The sequence below is a fragment of the Hirundo rustica genome, chromosome 2 (genome assembly GCF_015227805.2).
Source record: "Hirundo rustica isolate bHirRus1 chromosome 2, bHirRus1.pri.v3, whole genome shotgun sequence".
Taxonomy (NCBI): Eukaryota; Metazoa; Chordata; class Aves; order Passeriformes; family Hirundinidae; genus Hirundo; species Hirundo rustica.
The window spans coordinates 57,400,367-57,415,634 of NC_053451.1; the positions used below are offsets into that span (position 1 = coordinate 57,400,367).

Here is a 15,268-nt window from a genome sequence, read left to right on the forward strand (position 1 = left end):
TAAAACAAGGAGAACACAACACTATACTTTGCACCTAATTCCCTTGTGGAAAGGCTTGCTCAAGATTTCCAAGGTCATTACCCTAAGTGAGGTCCTCCATTCATTAAATCGAAGACCTGAGCTGGATTTAACGACTGTTTGAATCGACGAAGAAACTTTACTCCCTGATTGTCTCCACTCTTTGAGTTAACAAAAACTAAAAGAGGACTGGCACAGGATGGCGGGCATGTGGCCTTCCAGAAACCTGTAAACATAGTTAGAAAGAATGAAATAAATAAGGTTTCCTAATATGAACAACACAAAAAGAAATCATGTGAAAGAGGAAGATAGGGATGAAGGACAAAAGGATTACATTTTATCATGCATAATGTAAAGGCTAAACTGAGTATTAGTCCTGCAAAGAAAACATAATTGCACAAGATTTACCAGTTCTTTCTGTTTGCTTGTGTCTGGTATTTTCAGTGTCTCGATTTAGTAAAATCCTGAAGACAATAGCTTTATTGTTTTTCAACTGCTATTAACCTTTTAGACTACTTCTTAAATCTCATCTTTACCAATTATTATCACATAACTGAATATGTATTTCAGTTACAAATGTTTGGTTTTCAGTCTTATTTTGCTTTAACTTTACTGGGTTGAACTGGGATCATTCATGTCTGTATGAGCTTTTTAAGAGCACTCAAATATTTTGGAAGTGACTTGTACTCAGTTCCTCCCAGGTGAGACTCCGCATAAGAGCCTTTTTCTCAGACTGAGGTTATACTATTAAGTATAACAGAATCACTGAACAACAGAAGAACTTCAGCTGTGATTCAAAGCTTATTAAAGACAGGGCAGGTCTTTACTAATTACAACAGGCTCTCTACAAAGTCCTTAGTCAGAAGCACTAATGGACACTGTTGTCACTAACGTGACGGGTCCGTGGAGGTAATGGTTCCCCAGCAACACTTCAAAATCAGACATCACATGTATAGGTTTTGACATTTGTCTCCGGCAGTATTAAAATGATTATGTTGTTTTCAATTACTAAAGAAATACTAAAGTTACAAGTAAAAAAATTAATTAAGGGATGCTAATTTAATTCCACATTATCATAATGTCTAATTTCAAATAAGGTTTGATTAATTAATTTAAATGCCAAGAAAACTAATTTCACATATTGAGCAATCTTCCTGGCATGAGTAATAAGTGACAGCATGATGTCTGAGACACCACAAAGCAAATAAATAGAGCGAATATATACAGCATACACAATCACTTTTACTAATATCATGTAACAAAATTTATTGAATTGAGTTCAAGTTGTTGGTCTACTTTGCCACCAACAAGAACTATAAAATTAAAGCAGTTAAGATTTTGTGATACTTCTTTTCTAAAACCACTCTCTGCCTTGAAGTGAAATCTCCCACTGTTGACATGTCTCTATCCTGAACCACCAAAAAGCATCTGTGGGTTTTGAGCATTTGCTTGGTTTTTATCTGCGCATTGCAGGATTTTTACACTGTTTATATTTAAAAAATAAATTAGAGAACCTATGGAAGCAATTCCTCGCTAATGCCTGGTACAGCAGTTGTTGCATCTGAGCTGTTCTGTTAGTTTATCTCTGCATAATATGAAATTATGCAAAATTTGAGAACTCACAGGAGTGGTATATGCCAGGCAGGCATCAGCCCACTTCATCTGAGGATTCTGCTCATTCAATTGAAATGTTTCAATTCAATAAATAAAATGGAAGAAAATTTCTGCTGGGGCAACTTCAAAAAAACATGACAGTTGAATAATTCTCTACAAACCTACACAGAAAATTATACTTTTCTCTAAATTTGCAGACTGCATTCACCTGCTCAGCAGAAGGATTTTAGCCTTGTTTATTTGCATGGATCTCAATTGGGACTGGAAGTCCAGAGGTACCCTGAACCACTCTACAGTACTACGTACCATCGGAGTCTATACTGTTTAGTGCTGTTGGAGGGATGATCGATACCTTACACTGGCCAAGTGGACATTTGCGAGGGTACAGATCTTTACAGGCCGTGTGAACCTACAAAAGAAAGAAAAAAATATTTTACTTCCCCAGAATTTTGAGGTGAAAATACAACTGGCACTGTTATCTATGTAACAAAAATAGACTCATATATGACATTTAGGTGTAGAGGGAAAAGGAGTGAGACTAGGAAAAAAACCCAGATGTTCAACCACAGAGACTTGTTACTTATCCAACAAAACATTATTTAAGAACTTCTTCTTCAGCTACCCCTATAGCAGATAGGAATCCTCCTTTCAAGAGAATCACTTGCCCCCATCCACAAGGAAGGAAGAAGCAAGCTCCCAGCATCTGTGCTGATGGCAGCAGACAAAATATTAGCTCTGTAACTTTTTGGTCCACTGGGGCCATTCTGGAAGACATACCTGCATTAAAGCTGGCACAACTACCAAGCCAGACTCATCTCCCAAACTTGGGTCCATATTGCAAAGGTCTCTTCCACAGGTATTGGAAAGGGAGGCACATGGAGAGCTGGCTGCATTTCATCTAAATTTTAAGTCAAATCTGGAGAGGCCAGTCATTTCCTCCTGCTCACACACAGAGCCTTGAAGCTCAGCAATATGCCAGAAGCTTCAACAGTAAATAAACTGCTGACTTGCATAAGAAATCCATCTTTTTAGATAAGCTGATAAAATTAAGAGAAAACTATATACTGGGGAAACAGCAGTAGTGAGTTAGAGAATTCCAATCAGCAACCTACAGATTGCCCTGAACAAGAGAAAGTCAAGATTTTGCAGTAATAAACATGTTACTAAATTAATATTGATATATATTAATATAACATATTACTAAAATATTAATACAGCAATAGTTGCAATAAAAAATACAAGAAAGTAGCATATGATTATTAGGCATAAGGAACGGGCACCTGAACATTCAGCGAGATGAAAGCACAGAAAACACATTGGATGACAACACCTATTAAAGAAAAGCTGCATCTGTGGGTGTATTAAAAATTAACTGTGAGTAGGACAATCATCAGAAATTCTGAATGCTAGAGAGACCTGAGTTTGCAGAAGCTGTCTGCTCCTACTTAATCCAAAAGCAGGTTGTGAAATGACGGAACAAAAATAATGGCAAGCAATAAAACTGTCAAACTGCGAGACGCCTGGATGTGGTTCAGCGCACCCACCATAGCTTTACACCAAAGGCACTTCCAATCTTGCAGGCGTAGAACACTGCCACAAGTCTTGTCGCAGACCGCGCATTTGGCACTGACGGGCAGGTTTCCCTCTAACCACTGGTGAGGCATAGCTATCTGTGGAGAAGGAGTCATTAGAGTTAAATACCCAGAGAGAGAAATTAAAGGCTTTTGTCTCTCAAATATAGGTGGATTTAAACTATTTCTCGCAGCTGTACACTTTCATCAAAGCAGCAGGTGTGCTGATCAGCCAGGATAAGGGACACTGATGCTCAGAAGGCAACAGCAATGAATGGACTACTCTGGTATTCCACATGCTAGGCAGAAAACACACCTGAAGAAGGGAGACATGTCTCCCTCGTTGTAGCAACTAACCATAACACAGCAGGGCAGTTAAGGCCAGAGACTCCGTCATACAAACAAGTTCCCACTCGGTTATGCCGACTACATGACATAAACCAATTAAAAACTCCTAAAATTCATAATAATAGTCAGGACTGCAGAATTCCTCTGTTGCTTCATTTACCCACTCACCATGGCTGGTAAGTCACAGCTCTAAAAAGCAATCCCAAAGGCAGTGCAAAGCTTTACTCAGTGCACTCTTTGTCCCATTAATACCATGGGCAACTCAGGATATTCAGGTGTTCAACTTAGTACCAGTCTTCTAGGAAGAAGCTAGAAGAAACACCAACACCAGTGGTTCATACACAGCTGTGTTTGTAAAAATAGTCCATTTATCACAATCAACCTCTCAAAACCTTTTGTTGTCTCTCCTGCTAATTTTAAAATTCCTGCTTTCCTCACCAAAACCCCCTCCCAATTCAGTGAATTCCAAACGGGCCTCCTAGGGAACTGCTCCAGGTAAAGAGGACAAAAAATAGATTGCAAAAATAGCATGATAACTGTAAAATACCACCTTTGCTTAAGAGCAATAGGAACTTCTGGGAGCAATTCTCCAGCAGCAGAGCTTCTCCACGTGTGGCCTTTAAAACCTTGTGATACATCTGCGATCTAGTGCCCACAGTTGTGAAGTAGGAATACAACTTTTGTTCAAAAACCGCATTAATCTTTGAACAGTCCTCAGGAAAATAGCCATCTACCATTAAGTTCAATGGGTAGCATGGAAATATTTCTGTGGTTAGGCCTTTTTTTTTTTTCCCCTAAAGAAGAAACAGCTTTGGAAAATACTGTAAATATGAATAGTACTTACACCATCTTCATCTTCAATGATGTCTTTTCCAATTGAGGCTAATGTAGTCCATTTGCAGTTATTTGTTGCTCGGACAGCACATCTTTTATGTGCTTTAAACTTACATACTGCAAGACACAGATAAACATACATTTCCTGTGTTATTTGCTGTATTTCAGTGATAACACATATTTTAAAAAATTAAACACAGATATCCCATAAAATAGCCAAGAACATGTCACTTAGTGTTGCACACATGACACAAAACAAATAAAAGAAAATTCAGTTCATAATCATTCCAGCTTTAAATCTCTAATCCAGGTTTAACTTTTTAGCTGTAACCCATGCTGTGTGTGCCCTGAAATCCACATTGGTCCCCATTTTTTCAGATGCAAGGTACAATATATCTTTAACTATGGGTTTACCTTTTCCATTTGTCCAGTAACATGACTCAGATATCTGACTTAAATTTGCAGGAAATCATGTGAGAGTGTTTTACAAAAGTATTTTGAATCAGAAGCTCTGTTTCTTTGCTCAAAAGATGCCTTTGAGGCACCGTGCTGGGCCTATTTTTCTCAGAACATGAGAAAGTGAAGGGTTTACGGGATGATATTTTAATTCAGGATACTGGGGATTACAAAATTTTCCAAGAGCCTTTATTCAGAAAGAACCTTACTTTTTACTGCATTCCTTATTAAAAGTCTGCTAATTGGAATACCCAGCAAAAGTGTGTAGTTAGGCAGATATTCTGACAACCTAATAACTATTTGAATTTTGTTCAACTCAATTAATATGCCAAGCTAATGATACCATATCAGACCAAACAGGCTGACGCACCCAACTGTGGATATCTCTTCTACTGGAAGTGCATGATGTAATTCTATTTAGAATGCATTATATAAATTATTTTGGCAATGACCATTAAAGGTTTATGAGAACTAGCCAGCAGAACAGAAGTAGTAGTCTCTTTTCAAACAAATATTTGACAGGAAATTATCAAGGCTTTGGCCCATCGCTTATCTACCATTAAAAAACATTAAGCCATGGTACAAAATGTCTGGTGAATAATAAATTTCCCATTTTAATTCCACTGATTCACTGCCAGATCAATTTTAAAAGTGATTTGAGACTATGAAAGCAACATCTGAGTTTGAGAGCGATCCTCACTGTTCTGGGAGATGTGTGAATGTGCTCAGCTCTTACTTTCTTACTTTCTAGAAAGAAAGAGAATGAAAGAAAACAAAGAAGTTTCATTGTTTAACAACTCCCCCAGTAATTTCAAAAAGCAGCATTCATATAATCATAGAATTATTTGGGTTGAAAAAGACATTTAAATATCATTTAGTTCCAACCCCCTGTGCTGTGAACTGGGACATCTTTTGGTAGACCAGGTTGCTCAGAGCTCCATCCAGCCTGGCCCTGAACAGTTCAGGGATGGAGTGTTCACGACTCCTCTGGGCAACCGGTGTCACACCATCATCAGCAAAGAATTTTTTCCTACTATCTGAACTCAGTTTGAAGTAATTTCCCCTTGTCCTGTCCCTATGTGTCATTGTAAAAAGTCTCTCTCCATCTTTCTTGAAGGCTCTCTTCAGGTACTGGAAGGCTGCAATTGCATCACCCCAAAGCCTTCTCTTTTCCAGGCTGAACAATCCCAACTCTCTCAGCCTTTCATCACTGGAGAGGTGCTCTAGCTCTCTGATCATCTCCATGGTACTCCTATGCACTCACTCAAACAGGTCAGTGGTCCCCAACCTAAGAAGGGCATGGACCTGTTGGAGCAAGACCAACACAGACTCAAAGCATGCAAATATCCCATAACTGTCAACTAACACGGTAGACTCACTTTTTCTAAACAGCTCAGCATCACGTTGTGTGTTTGCCAACCTAAGCTCGTTCTAAGCATCTAATGAAGCCAGCTCTCACAGAAGCACAGAAATAAAGGCTGTATTTTCAAGTGGTGGACCATGCAGTTTTTCACCATTTGAATGTTTCAGAGAAGATATGCCACTGAATTCAGCTCTCTACTCATAAATTGCTCCCTACTCCCTACTTGCTTTGCCACACAGATCAAAATACAACAAATCAGGAATGAGGGGGAATAGAAAATTACAAATTACAAAGTAATAGAATGCTCAAATCCTACTGAGCTACGATTGAACTTGATCTTAGGAACCCTATACTCAGCTTCTTCCTCAACAAGGCAAGGACAAAATCAATCCCAGGCACTGAAGAGTTGCAGCAAGCCACTCTATAGATGGCAAGTGACAGGTGATGTTTGCTTTGTAAGTACTGTAAATAACCTACCAACCAAATCTCAGATCAGACTCTTTCAGTCATCCCCCTGCAACCACAGTATCATGAAACAACAATTTATGTTAGTCTGAACATTAAATATTACCAACAACAATAACCTTAAGACACAGATGTAACTTGCAAGCAAAGAAAGGATAATTTTAAATCAAACCTCAGCATTAGTTACCACTATGACCTAACTTCTTTTGTCTCAGATTACACTGAATCCCATTCATGAATCAGTCTGATATCTGAAATCTTTTGGAAAACATGCAGACATATGGATGGCTAGACATCCACTGCCATTACTTCGCCAATGAAAGCTAAAACACAAGAAAAGTTAAGTTACTCAGGAAACTTAACATTGCAATATATAGTTTCTGAACGCAGGTGTGCAGTCGTTGGTTGTATGACCACACACTTGTAGAGAACAGGACCCTCAGTCACTGCATGTAACGGATGGTTCTTGATAAGTGTGGGGTCGAGCCATACTCTGCTTCATAATAATTTTGAACAGGTATTTGTCTTATTGACCAAAAGCTAATATAATATTGCTTTTTAGCCACCGATATTAATTTCTTCCTGGCCTTTTAAAATTAGTAGTAGTAATATTATTGTTGTAGTTACGCTCAGTAATACTACTACTACTACTACAATTAAGACTTTTTTCAATAGTGTATATCTTCAAAGCCTCAGGGACTTCAGAATAGCTTCAACTGATTTTTGCAGTAATAGAAAACAGCATTTCTGTGATGTGGGTTGCAGCTTATAAACAATGCACAACTGCTGATTTGATCAAAAATCTTATTTAAATGTTTTCCCCAGCATCACAGAAGGGTATATGTGATATAAAGTCACAGAATAGTTTTCTACTATTCCTTCACTCTTTAACAACAAACATCCCTTCTCTTTCTTGCTGCTTCATTCACTATTCACTCTCCAGACTGTGCGGAAAATGTGGCAATGACTGTGCAAGCAGTGCCCATACAATTCCCTGGGCAATGGGTAAGAACAACAGGGTTTTGTGGGCAAAACCCCACAATCATAATGGAAAAAGACAAAGTGCACGAAGTGCATTTGCAGAGGTAATTTAATACCAGTATTTTCTTACTGATTGAGTTTATCATCCTAAAGTGTTCTTACAACATGGTTGGTGTGATTCATCACAGGAGAACGCAGTTTAAGAGAGGTTTCTCCCACTTATTAGCTATACTTGATATTCAACAATCAAGATCCTGTCATGATAAACAAAATACTACATCAAAAAATAAATTTCTGAGAAGAATCATGTAGACAGGCAGTGTTCCACTGAAAATGACTTAGACAGAAATGCAGTATTGATACAGAGTAACTGAGGTTACAGTGCTCTGGAAGAGTTTCTGTAGATAATGATATATCATTCTTTAAGGTTCTTTGCCTAAACATTCCATATTGAAGCTAAACTCTGAGGAGCATAAAAACCAAAAACATTTATTGATTCAGCTAGTTTGGAATAATTTCTAAAGCAAGGCACAGAGATCATAGTGACTCTGTCCTAGTAAAGACTGGATGAACATAGCAGAGATTAGTCCTTTAGCTAGAGAACACAACACACAGACAACATTGGAAAAGTAGATTATCTTTTGAGAAGACACAAAAAAAACTACCTGTGGAAAGAACAGCATTGCATCTCAAAGGAAAGTCTGATTAATTTTTTGTAGAAGTCAATTGTTTGTTGAGCAATAGCAAGACTGAAGCTTGGTTTGTTATAACTTACATCTTCAGATTGATATACATATCAATTCTCTGACTTCTAAAAAGGTGCAAATTCACACTAGTCTTTTACCTAGCAGACATTAACCTTCCATCTTTTTCTACACTGGTTTCCACAAAACTTAGAGTATCTTGAGGGTGGCCTGCAATTAATTTGGCCAACCCTTACCAAAGGCTGCTGAGACGGAAGGTGCACCCTGAAGAAAAAAAGGCACCCATCACTTCAAAAGAAATGTGGCAGATCTGTGGTCAGACTTAAAAAAAAAAAACAAAAAAAACAGTTGTCCAGGGCTGCTGGAAAACAGCAATTTTAAAATAATAAAATATTACAGAGGTTACAAGCAACTAAGCTATCAAAGGCTGCAAGATATCAGCAATGGGGTTTTTTTTTTACCTACAGTTAAGAGTCAAGGCTCAGACCCCAAAGACTCTAAGCTACTTTCAAGGCAACTTGGTGTGCCAGTAACCCAAACCACTAACAGGAGGAAGAGCTCAATTATGTCTTGAAAGAGCCTCTCATGCTTTTCAATACAAGGCATAACAGACTAGCCTGGGATCAATGACCACACAAATAATTATATCAAGTATAGAGATAAATGGATTCCCAGTATAAAGCAGTGCTGGAGGTTTGAGAAGCCAGTCATGAATATTTAAAGAGGTTTTTTAAATTATGTAATGGGGAAAAGCAGTACAGAACAAGTCTGGGGGATTTTAAGACACCAAACATCCCAGATTGTCCTCTCAAACTGTACGGACTGCTAATACAGATAAGCTAAAGAAAAAAATAAATTATTAAATGCATTAGAAGTGCACATAGCAGAAGTAAGTATCAAACAAAAATGCAGTTTTTAGATGAAGAAATTAAGGATGATGGGTTTTAACATGTATACATAATTGCGGAGAAAGTACAAAGTCAAATGTCAAATGATTTAGATTCGATATCTTATTTTATTTAAAAAAAAAAAAAATAGAAGAAAATAGATATAAAATAGGAGCTAAGAAGTAAGAGGAGGTAAGCTTCTTAATACACAAAAAAATATCACAGTATCTACGTATAAAATATTCCAGGTCATACACCATTACGAAATATGGAACAGTGAAAGGAAATCCAAATCACTTTCACAAGCTATTTGTAAAAACTGACATCAGAAATGTGGATAAATACAGCATTAGTTTGTCATAAGTTATACAGAGAGATGACAAACTCCAAATCTGGAAATTACGAGAACTTCCCTAATGTAAAGTTAATGCAAACATCCTCTATATTAAATACATACTTAGATGCAAAATTAGACACTGAAAAAAACATAAAATGGTGTACTAGAGACATTAACATTGATAATCTTGCAGTAGTAATTGTTGCTAAACAGTTTTTTAAAATAGCTATAATACTAAGTTAGGAATGGATAAATTCTTCATGAAAGTCGTTCCTTTCATTTGCCTGAGCAAATATAACTGTATTTGTACACAGAGGCAATAAAACTATATTTTAGTTAAGCACATGATACTTCCATCTGCCAATATCAGACATTAAGAATAGCATAATTGCTTTTAAACTGTCCAAAGGACTTACACACAGTGGAAAGCATACACCAGAGAAGCTGGAAGCAACCATGCTACTTCTAATTTCTACAAAACGGGTTTGTCCTGTTCCTTGGCAACTGCACCATTAGCTACATTAAAAGCATGGACAATTCAGGACAGTGGGTTAATGCTTCCTTTGTAAGATTTCCTTAATATATATTATTATCCTCAAGTATTATCATAGCATCAATAACAGAAATGCATTCGCAGTTGGGTTACATACATCCAAAGAAATCAAATTATGAATGGTGTAACTGTCACTCTTTTCTGGGCAGTCAGCTATTTTAGTAATTAAATATCTCTACCTTTCATATATTTCATAAGGTCACATAGATGCTTTATTTTCTGCTGGCTCCTAACACAAGCAGACTTGTTACCACTTTTCCACAGAACTTGCCGGAAAAAATAAATAGGCTGTTTCAGGCAAATTATAATTCTTTGTTCATTAAGTATAATTTCTAGCTAAATGATGAAGTCTTAGCTACTCTTCCTTTTTGTTTGTGGTCGATTTCCTGTCTTTGAACCATCAAATGCAGTTATCTATATCTCTACCCCCTCACAGCATGAGAGAATTTTTAAAGCAGTAAATCAGTGTGTACTGCAGGATCCGGCAGCAGCAATAGAGCAAAAAAGAATTGGAGAGGAAGGGTCAGAACACTTTGTTCAATGTTAAGAATGTTTTTAGATTTGGGGCAGAAAATACCATAGTGATTTTTAAAAAAAAAAAAAAAAATTCTGCAAACCAGTAGGACTATTTTGTTCCACATTTTTGATGTGCAAATTAAATAAATCCTCTATTTTCTGGCAAACCCTCCACCCTGTACACTCCAAACTGGATGCTGCAATAGAAAGAAGTGCTCTATTGAAAAAGCCACCTGGAGCAATAGGAAGGTGAGGCAGATCATTAGCAGTCCCTCTGCCCAGAGAAGGGTCACTCTCGTGTAGAGGTTTCTCCCTTCAGGCTCTTTTGTTACTCATTATTTTCAGGATCATTACTCATACTGAACTTGCAGCCATCTGTCTACACACATAGCATGATAACCAAAGGGAAGCAAGCTTTAATTTACCTTCACAGGACAGGCCATGAGAAGTGACTCCAGAGAGGCTCTCTCTGCACACGTTGCAGAAGGTGGGTCGGGCGTGGGAGCAGGCGTACCAGTTATGCATCCCTGAGAAATGTTCCACATTAAACTGTGCGGTCTAGTAAAGGAGAAGTTAAGACAAATTTGCAAGTACAGAACACAGCTACAGTGACTGACATTACGCACGGTTCCATATTACAGGGGACGACAGTGAAATGCTCTCCGAAAGGATTTTCCATAGGGTTTTTAGCCTGCTCTCCCTCCAAAATTCTAAACCAAAGTGTGATAATAAGCTCTCATTTTGCTAGTGAAGTTCTTAACGTGGAGCTTCACTCTGACATTAGACACACTTTTCACACTAAGGAGGGTGAATACTCCAGTTCTGTGTACTGTAGCTTGATCTGTTGACCTAGAAACCTGTTGGTGCTAGGTTGCACCAAGAGGGATGTCAGCTTACCTCATAATGTTCTCTGGACTGAACTGACTTCAGAGAGCTTATCCAGTCCTCCATTTCTTTTCTGTTCTCAGCACACAATATTAGCCTCCTAAATGGAGTGATTATCTGAAAAAGATAACACATCCTGATTAATCCAGATAGTAAAATCATGATAGACTATGAGATTTAATGTACTCCTCCCTGTGAGATGATGTAAAAGGATGACGTGCCTTACAAGACAATATACTAAACAATGAAAAATGTTTTCTTTAATGCACTACCAACAACAAAAGAGTTTGCTTTTCCTCGTACCGTTCCCAAGATTCAAATCAGGCTTTGGTACAGGTCTCTGGAATCTACATTGATCATTACCCCTTCTCAGCTCTTTGTCTACGCACTGAGATTTTAAATGCTCAGATGGCAGGCACTGAAATGCTAACACAACCACTCTGGAAATTACTAATTGACTGAGACTGCAATCCTATTTCATAACTGCATCATAGCAACTGCAAGGTCCATTCCAATTTCTAGAGACAAAAACATATCCAAATCAAAAGCCTGGAAGTCTTAAACAACCACAAAAGCTGTCATGACATTTAACTATCTTGTATACTGATAATATATTTACACAAATTTATACACACAAAAATTTAAAACAGCACTTTCTTTATCCACCTATATCAACTTAGTATAAGAACACATACAAATCTTTATTAAAAGGCACAGAGAACAAAACCAAACAGTTGAAATCATATCCTACTAGGAAAATTGAACAAATTCCTGGAACAAGTTGATGCTGGGAATTTTTCAGTGGTCTGGAGTTGGAGTCTAGAAATCTGAAAATACTGTACCAAGGAGATTCAGAGTACAAGCTGCTCTCCTCTCTCCCTGAACAGTAGAAAAATAATCAAAATAACAGGAAAGCAGCAGAAATTATAACAGCTAACTCCCACTGAAATTATTTTGAGCACTGCATTAAAATAGACAAAGCAGTTACTTACATGGCAAAGAATTTAAAACAAGTACAAGAAAATAAGGAAAGTTATTTGATTTGTTGTAGAAAGTCTGAAAAATAAAATTAAATCTTTTATCAGTATTTTGCATTTTAACCTCTTGCATAGTATGTATCACCAACACTTGCAAATTACTTAAATAAAACAGAGAAAGGACCACCAAAAAATGGTAATTCTGAGTAATTTTTTAAATACTACAAGCTAGACATTACAACATTTGCACAATAGTAGTAAACACTCATCTACAGCTGCAGTTACTTACCCAACCCCTGTCGTAAATTGTCTCTAGCTTCGATTTGTCCTATCCACTCCTTCATTAAACTGAGCTGCACTTTAACATGTCTCAGAGGCGATGTAACTGAAGTGCAGCAGGCTGCAAGTCACATGGAGGGGAGGCAGAAACAAGCCTTTGGGCTTGCCTTCTTTTTTTTTTTTTTTTTTTTTTTGATGTACTCACTTCACATGGAAGGGAATAGTTTCTTTGTTTCCTCTTTCCTTCAATCTCGCTTAAGCTATTTAATAAGCTTTATTAGTAGCTCTCCATGACTTTTCCTAAAGAACAATTTATGCAAAGAGCAATGCTTCTCTCATTAGTTTGGAGCCAAACAGACACTTTATTACTTCAAAATGTTTTTCTAGGCCAGGTCATGCAATGAAGCCAAAAAGAAGTCACTAAATCATAATATAGCCCTAGCTCCAAAAACAATCAGCATTCTGCTGAAATTTCCAGGTTTCAGTGGATGCAGAAATCTTGTTTGGGCAAATACAAGCCACAGATTAGTTTCTATTATATACTATAAGATTATAATACAGATTAAATAATGATAAATCCACCCAAGACTTGGCACGTGACATCTATCCTACCATCCTATCATCAGTTATTACTGATTCTAACTGGTAACCAGATGTTGTGAAATTACATTAAGCAACATCTGTGTTTATTGTTGAAAACTCCTGACTAATCTTGATTTTTTCAAGTAATATTTATAGATATTACTCCTGTCTTCAACACTACTGATCACAGGAATCCACTGTGCATCCCTCCACCCTCCCCCACCAAAATTAAGGCCCTGGTTCAGTTGTTCACACCTAGTTGCCTAGAGCAAATGGAAACACCTTTTGGTATCCGAAGTTTGGGCAGGGGAGGGGTAAGCATGACAGCAGACCAGAACAGTAGCTATAAATAGCCGAGGTGTGACACCAAACTTCATCTCAAAAGGCACTGCACGCCCATTTATAGGCAATCAAATCCCATCACCAAACCCTGCTAACCAATGCGTGTAAACATACCAGAAATTCATATATTCCGGCTTCTAACTAAAATCACAGTGCAATAAACTTAATAAAGCTCACAGCATTGCAACAGCTTAACAACTCAATAGGATACTGTCAACCACATGAACATAGGTTCAATTACTCGTGCTACAAAAATAAAGGGAGAAGTTGGAAGACATACATATTTGTAAATACAATTAAACTACGTATTCTTTTTGATTTACATATTTGCAACAACAAACTTCTAGTTGTTTGGTAACATGAAGAAATACAAAATGCATTATATACATGAAGTATCAACAATGCTTGGAATTTTTCAAATAAAATAAAATAAAATAAAATAAAATAGGAACTAAGAAGCCCATTTAGCTTCTCACCTATTTCAGTCTACAAAATCACAGAGAAAATGTACTCACATTATTTTTTAGATATTTCATGTAACATAAGAACTAAGGGAAATTGTTAGCAAACAAGAGGAAGTGTTTTTCCCTAAATGTAAAGCAGTCTTTACACTTGAAAAGTATTCCCAGAGGATGCTGAGGAGATGAAAAGTAAAAATGTCAAAAAAAGCATTTGAAAAATTCATCACAAATAAATGCATCATATACTATAAAAGATAATATCTGAAATTACTCAAAAATCCAATGAGTTAATGTCAGGAAGCGACTCAAGGCTAAGAATCACTGCATATGCTCTGCTGTTTCTACTTCATTCTTTAGCATCTGCTACAATTATTATTATTATACTTTGATTCAACAGGGCTTTATGAGGTTTACACTAACTCATTATAGCTTTTCTTGTTTATCCTAAATTGACTTCCTAAACCTTCTTATTTGCATTTATACAGATGGCATGCTGTCTTCTGAATGCTTACACAATGCTATGATTAACTAAGTGGGATGTTTGAAGTTCATTCACTAAAGACAGCTGAACCTCTATACAGACACAATCAAAATTAAATGGATGTAATTGACCTCAAAACAATTTTCCTGCCATGTAAATTTTAATTTAACTAGTAATCCTATCTCATTGTATGCATTCATATTCAGAATCCTGTATATTCTCTTCCAATGACCCAAGTCAACATCTTTTCTTCAATTACATATTACCTTTTTTATCTTCGCTGCTCCAAATATTACTATTTGTATATCACTCTGAATATGCTGAACTCTTGACAGAAAGGAATAAAGAAAGAAAGAAGCAGCTCTGTAATACAATGCAAAGGAAGTGTTACAGGAACCACTGGAAGACCACTGAGGTAAGAATAAACTGCTAAGTCTTGAAGGAACTCAGGTGCCAACAGTTTACATGCTGACAAAGCAGGAGACAAATCACAAAAGATAAAGACAGTCAAAAGGTCTTAAAAAATAAATAAGACTAAATTCCTTTGCAAATTTTCACCATTGTCAAGTAGCCAAGAAGTCATTGCTGATTCTGGAAGATATGTACCAAGAGCA

General features: G+C 37.0%; 1 protein-coding gene across 3 annotated transcripts in view; it reads right to left on the bottom strand.

The window, feature by feature from the left end:
* The window catches only part of DGKH (diacylglycerol kinase eta), a 71,267-nt gene that overhangs the window by 41,795 nt on the left and 14,204 nt on the right, over window positions 1–15,268 (bottom strand). For 2 of the 3 annotated variants that reach the window (XM_040056476.2, XM_040056478.2), the window contains exons 3-8: window positions 11,545–11,649; window positions 11,073–11,205; window positions 4,396–4,502; window positions 3,177–3,302; window positions 1,939–2,041; window positions 82–244 (exon numbers count right to left, since the gene is read on the bottom strand). In XM_040056476.2, coding sequence (XP_039912410.1) covers window positions 82–244; window positions 1,939–2,041; window positions 3,177–3,302; window positions 4,396–4,502; window positions 11,073–11,205; window positions 11,545–11,598 — 686 coding nt within the window. In that variant the 5' untranslated portion in view covers window positions 11,599–11,649. Of the gene's footprint in view, window positions 1–81; window positions 245–1,938; window positions 2,042–3,176; window positions 3,303–4,395; window positions 4,503–11,072; window positions 11,206–11,544; window positions 11,650–15,268 lie in introns of those variants that run through there. The other variant, XM_040056479.2, reaches the window with a different exon arrangement.